Genomic DNA, 6,742 nt, shown 5'->3' with positions numbered 1-6,742 from the left:
GGGAGTCAGGTGTTCTTGTGTCCTTGTCTGCAAGGATTAAGAAAAGAATTGACTGTAATCTCCTTAATGAGCCCAAAGACCAGGCCTAGATTCTGACATGACTGTGCCCTTTCAAAAAGTGAGTTGAAGCATTTAAACATAAAGACTCTTCCAAAACCTGTGTCCAGCTTATCTATCTCAAAACTGAACAGCATATTTAGGAGCTGTAAAATTAAATAACAAAAAAAATCAGACTCAGCCCAGCCTTTATTTTGTTTGTCGGATACGGAAAATATATCTTAGAGACTGTTAAAACCAAAGTAATTGAGTCTCTTGATTTTTTTCCTTTAAATAACTCCTAGAATATCAGAAAGACAAAGCGCCATTTGCTCGTGGCCTTGTACTGCAGTTTCCAAAGTGCAATAGGACAGCCAGGGAGTTACAACTGTACAGGAGTTGCATGCAACTGTTTCAGTGAAATGCTAAAATAACTTAAATATTTTTATGTCAAGTACATATATAATTTTAACCTATACTGCTGTTTCTTTAACACTTTTCCAGTTTTTATGTTACTTTTGTGATATATTTTCTACAGAAAACTGTTACTCTGCGGAAACCTCTGGCTTTGTCTCCCCAGATTCTTGAGGAGGGGGATCACTTATCAGGCCTTCAGATGTGTTGCTCTGCAATGCAATGCTGAATCTGACAATGACAATTACTTTTTTTTTTTTTAATATTAAGTAATAATGATTCTGCGAAAACCATTACACAGAAACATAATAGATCACAGATGTGTTTAAAAAAACAATATTATGCTAAAGTCCAAATGCTGGCTCGGAATGCCTTTGTGCCTCTCCCAAGACGGCAATTCTGTACTTAGAGAAACCAAACGTACCATTGTGAGACACACGGCCGATTGCTGAGCTTTTGCCACCAATGAAATAATTTGGCCCCAATTTTATGTTCCCTTACAGCTGTATTCTGAGAGAAAGGAGGCCACAGGGACTGCCTTGCTCAGACCTGCCCTGGTACAATTTATTGTTTGGGAGCACTCCTAGCTTACAGCAATGGTGCAATATCCCCCTCCTGGCCAAGGCCCCTGCAGGAACTGCAGGAGCTTCCGAACTCCCGCTCCATGCCACCCAGCAGGACCTCGTGCCTGCAGGGAAGGGCCCCATGGATCCGCCAGGAACGGTCCTGTCCGGGGGCAGCTCCCCTGCGTGCTCCCACCTTTGTGGCACAGGCTGCTCATCATCCACACATTTTGCAAAAGGTTCAATCCTCATCATGCCTTTCTCTACAGCTTATGGTATTTTGGGAGCAGATGGTGAGTTATCAGTAAAGTCAGGAAAACAAAATTGTAGTAGGCTGAGCTAAAATTTTCCACAGCACTTCCTAAGAACAGTTTGCACTAGATAAATTAGATGAAACTACTATCTTCTACCCATACAGGTTTATAAACAAGGGCAATGACGGGAGATCCAGGAAGAGCAATGCAATTGTAATGAAATAATTTCTTATGAGGTTTAGTTCTGATCTCCAGTCTCTGTTTCCAGGAACAGTTAACAGTAAAACTCCATGTGCAACTGCTCCATGATATCGAGGCCACAGATTAGCTCTATGCAGTAGCAGTATTCATGTTTAATACATATTTGCACATATGCTCTTTTGTGAGTCTGAATTTTCTAGCTACAACGTGCCGAGAGCTGCAACTGATAACTGCAGGTGGCAGCTTCCAAGAAGCTATTGACTCGTGCAATCTGATCTACACAGACATTTAATGTAACACAGTTGCACCTTTTTCACTGGCCAAAGTCTAATGAGAAACTGAAGAAGATTACTTTAACACAAACCTGCTTATTTATATAAAATGAGAGAGCTAAAGCACAAGAAATGCAGTTTCTTTGCTCATGTCTTCAGTTTTCCTTTTAACAGCATTCTTCCCAAAACACTCTAAGCCCGAAAGGGATTTCTCTGGAGCTCCCTTGCTGCCTCTTCCACTCTTCTTTCTCGGTTCCCACACAGACTAAGTCTCCTGCTGCAGTCACCGCTTCCCAGGGGATGCCACGGCTCTTTTCCCCATCAACTTGATGGGAAGGAGGCAGCAAAACTCACCAGGCCTCTAGCACCACCCTTGCCGGGTGTCCTGTAACAGGGGAAGGGCTCCACAGTTCACCTTTGTTCTTCACATTAAAAACTGCTGGTAGTGGTGCTGGTACTTTTAGGGTAGGATAGTATTTTGCTGGATATTGTCCAAAATAGCCATTCTTTTCATTTCTCTGTCCGTAAACCAGGCTCCACTCTAAATCTCCAGATTTTTACAAGCTGAGGCACATATTATTCTTATCTTTAGATGTGGACAATAGATCCAAGGATGATTCTTTTATATAACCCTCATAAGAGTAATTCTACTTGCATCCAGAAACAGAAAGTCATACTTTTTGTCTGCTTGTCTAGCAAGGCATCATTTCCCAATACCTCTTATATTTTCTTCACAAGCATAAGCGTAATTTAGGTCTTGCCTGTCTTTCCTGCATCTGCTAAAGAAAAGAGAATCTGCCTTGGCATTTTCTTTCATAATATTATCTACTTGAATATCTGCTGCTTTAGATTGCTTGGAGCCCGGGATCATGACCGGCTGGATACCGATCTGCCTTTGCTTTTAGAGCTCCCCAAGGGAGAGCAGCCTCTCCTGGCACTTGAGGATGCTCAAGGCTGGGGCTGCAGCTGCCCCGTGGAGGCTGCAGCCCTGTGCACCTCTGTCCATGGACGTGCTCACATCTGGGATGCACAACTGGTGCAACTTCAACTTCGTTGCCTGCTGCTCCCAGTTCAGGCTCCTGTTCCTTTTATGTGCTATTTTTCTTGGAATAGCATCTTAAAAGGTGCTATGAGGCAGATAGTACTTGCTTAAAAACATTGTTTCTGAATCCATTTGTCTGATTTCTTTACCTGCTGCGTGATGCGGTCGTTGCAACCACATGCCCTTGCCTAATGGACTCCGGGATGCTTCCCTGGAAATGTTGAGGCAATCCTTCAGAAGGCCTGCGCGATGATGAAGTGCTGTTCCCAAAGTGATGAATCTTGCAAACATCCTGTCTGATAGCAGGCACTATGGTTAAAAAGGATGAACTCTCTTTGGTTGCAAGAAAATTTGCAATTTGAGAGCAGTGGTCTAATCTATCATTGGCATATTACATTGACAACCAATCCAGCTAATTATAAACCTGCACCATTTTCCTTCTTTTCTTTCGTCATGAGGGCAAATAAACAATTGACTTTGAACAACAGCAGGTACAACATGTCAAAAAGCTGCATAATTGGGTACCTGCCTATTTTCCGCTAATGCAGGGAAAGAAGTTGAGCTCTTGTAACGCCGGCACTGCCCAAAACAACAAATGGAAGAAGCAGAAAGTAGCTGAGAAAAGCCACACTGAAAAACTGCACCACTTTTATGATTAACACATCACAGCTGGTCTCTCTGGTAAATGATAGCAGGAATTAGGAAGCATTGCAAACATATTAAAATGTTATTACTTGAAGCAACGCTTGCAAAGGCACCAAAAATTAATTAATGTGAGTTTAGAGAAGCTCCTAAGAAGTTGTGGGAGCCCCATCAATACCACATTTGCATTTGGTATCTCCATATTAAAACAAAGCAAGAGAGGGGGAGGTTTATGAGTCATCTCCCACCATTTTTTATACAAATCCAGAAACCGCATTGTCATTTGATAAATGAACTGAGAGCGAAGCTTGAAATACAAAAACAAAGAGTGGGATTTCCTTACTGGGGAAGGGTTGGGCCCAGCAGATTTTCCAGCACCCGGCAGCCCCCACAGCCAGGGGACACCCTGGGACACAAGCAAGGGGGAAGCTCAGCAGCCATACACAATCTTAACGCATCTTTCATTTTCTTCTTTATTTCTCGTTGGGTAATTAAAGCTTTTATCCTTTGCTTTCTAGAATAGATGAGTTATTTTCATTTTAAGCTTTTTCTAAAATTCCAAGTGACATCAATGCCATTATTATTATTATATATTATTATATATATTATATATTATCTTCTATAAGATTAAATGAAATGCTTTAGATGGACAAATCTGTTGCTTACAAATGAAAGCCAACATGAAAATGCTAGGAATTGGGTGGATGCATCATAATGTAAGAGCCGGTTTACATGCTAGAATTATCAATAAAATAGGGGTATGTCCCCTAATGCACGCTGCCCAGTGCTATCCTGAAAAGGGACAACCTGCAATTTCAGGAAACACCAATGTTCTTATGGGAGGTAAAAATATCAAGGTTTTGGTACTTAAGACCACATCAAGAGAAATAAAGAGCTGCTGATGATAGTATTTGCATGAGCCTAAATTCAAATAATTTCTCCCTGTCAGAAGCACCAGCCTTGTGCAGAACCGCTAAGCCCTGCATCTTCTGACGGGCTGCAGGGCATTCCGTAGAGGTGCCTGCTCACAGGGGCAGGGCAGCTCCTCTGCCCGAAAGCTGGAACAGAAGCAGTCCCAGAGCAGAGGTTTGGGCAGAGCTCGTGTTCAGGCAGGTGAGCCGGCTGCCCTGTCCCTGTGCTCGGCACGCGGGAGGCGCGGGGATGCACAGGGCTGCCCGCACCCTCCCCAGGCCTGGATGAAGGACAGGCTGTTCTCAGCACAGCGCAGCCTTTCAAGCCGGGCTTTCCCATTCCCACGTCAACAGCTGCTTCGCTTTCGGGCCAACAAGGCGAAACTCACCAGATACTCACTAGAAAATGTTATCACTAGTTCTGTAGTTCGAAAGTTAAATACCTTACTTATCATCAAGTTAAAATGTTAAATACCTTACTTAATGCATTATTCCAAGCTTGTAGATGCCAGGCCGCAAGGATAAGTGTAACAAAAACTAATTTTCATCCACCTTCAAAAGGGAACAGCATGAAAAAATAAAAGTTTTTCCTTGATGTAAAGTCAAACAGCCAAAAGTTAGAAAATTCTCAGGTACAGCAATATATGTACATGCACACATACTCTTTGCTCACGCAACTCTATACTGTTTTTGTCATCTAACCTATGCATCATTTATGCAAGGCAGCCTATTAAAAATGCATTAGAGTCCATAAATCTGCCATCTTCTACTTCAGAGCTTGCAATCTGTATGATTTCAGTTGTATACATTTTCCACATACAGACTCTGAATGTGCCTTACATATTTTTATCCTGTAAAGACTGGGACTCCGAAAGATGCTGATGCAGCAGCTCCCTGACTTTAGGAACGAAGCCCTGGCAGTTTATGAAAGGGTTTATTTGATCTGGTTACCCACAGCAGCAGGCAGCTGGGCTTGATGAAGAGGAAAGGTCATTCCCATTCATGTGTTCCCAATAGATATTAATTTAGTTTAAGATTAATGTCAATATTAACACTTTTATTTATAGGTAGCTGCTTACTGACCTTTTACTTTTCCGTCCCTTCGGCAGCCATCGATGGAAGGCAGCCAGGCATCTCTGGTTTAGTTCAGGGATGAATTGTTTGCAGCAACATCATTTACATTCAGTAAACGCAGTTTTATTTCGGGCGGGCGCTTTGCCGCAGTCTGTAATTTAGCGCCTGCTCCAGGAGGGCCAGGGCCAGCGCGTGGGGCTGCGGTTGTTCCCACGCCCGCGGGCGAGGAGGAGCAGGAGCAACGGGGCCTCCCGCCGGGGCCTGGCTGGCTCCTCGAGCCTCAGTTTCCCCAAACAGATCTAGAGGCCGTCTTGGGTGCTAAGGAAGAACTTGTTATCACGTTACCCATCTGAACAGCTAATGTTCAAAAACAGTTTTAGAGTGGGTTAATCCTCCAGCAACCAAATGTTAACACATGCCCTTGAAAATGCAACCCTAAATGCGTGCAGAAAACACCCTCCTAACTCCTGAACTAGCAGCCTTGCTCTGTGCCCAGCTACTCAGCGGCTGTAGGGACCGCAGTCCTTTCTCCTTTCCAGGTAGTGGGTCTTCTCTAGGCTGCAGCAACGTTGGCAACACGAGAGGAGCAGCCGGGAGGATGCGTGTGAAGCTTTCACAACTCTCCACAGCACATACTGACTTTCACAGCTAGCACTTTTATGAGCATTAAATTGCCCTCCAAACTAAAATCAATATACATATCGATGGTTGTTAACCTTTTGGACACTAACCAGGTAACCTGCTGGGCGCAGACTAAGGCATTTTCTCCTTTCAGCCTTATTTCCCTTTTCTCCCCCTTCCAGTCAGATCAAACACAGCTGCAACTACTCCCTCGTCCTGTGCTCAGGGCAAGTCAGCACCCTTACCTGTCCCCACAGCCCATAGCAGCGCAGCCCGCGCTGCTCCGCGCTCCAATGCCCGGGCAGCAGGACTGTGTGTGCTGCGCTCTGCAAGAAGAGGAAGGTCAAGTGCCCAGCAAAGAGGGTTGCAGTAAGGACCCAGGCTGACATCCTGCCTTACTCACAGCTATGAAGCTCTTCCCAAGAATTTCAGCTCATTTCCCTGTCTTGGAAGCTTCCCTGCCCAGGCCCTGGCTCCTCCTGTTACCTGGTATGCAGCACCTAGTGCAGAGTCAGGTTCATCTTGAAATGACTGCAGAGAAATAAAACATTATTTAGGGATGTGACAGGGACGTGGTGTCAGTAAAGCCGCTCTGCAACGGCGCCTTTCCCTGCACCTGGACGGCGCACGCGGCTGCCGGCGCTTCCCGAGCCCCGGCGCCGCCCGTGCCCGCGCGCCGGCCGGGAGGCGGCCCCGCTGCCGGGAAGGCGCC

The 6,742-nt window shown here is 44.9% G+C and overlaps 1 protein-coding gene across 1 annotated transcript in view; it reads left to right on the top strand.

Moving 5' to 3' along the window:
* The first annotated feature begins 1,155 nt into the window (after positions 1 to 1,155).
* The window catches only part of PCOLCE2 (procollagen C-endopeptidase enhancer 2), a 23,136-nt gene continuing 17,549 nt past the window's right edge, over positions 1,156 to 6,742 (top strand). The window contains exons 1-2 of the mRNA XM_026040030.1: positions 1,156 to 1,306; positions 6,213 to 6,399. Of these exons, the coding sequence (XP_025895815.1) occupies positions 1,156 to 1,306; positions 6,213 to 6,399 (338 nt within the window). The remainder of the gene's footprint in view (positions 1,307 to 6,212; positions 6,400 to 6,742) is intronic.

This window comes from Nothoprocta perdicaria, unplaced genomic scaffold (genome assembly GCF_003342845.1).
Source record: "Nothoprocta perdicaria isolate Ctin4 unplaced genomic scaffold, notPer1 scaffold_25, whole genome shotgun sequence".
Classification (NCBI taxonomy): Eukaryota; Metazoa; Chordata; class Aves; order Tinamiformes; family Tinamidae; genus Nothoprocta; species Nothoprocta perdicaria.
Note: the sequence above shows the minus strand (reverse complement) of the source record. Positions and strands in the feature narration are given on the sequence as shown.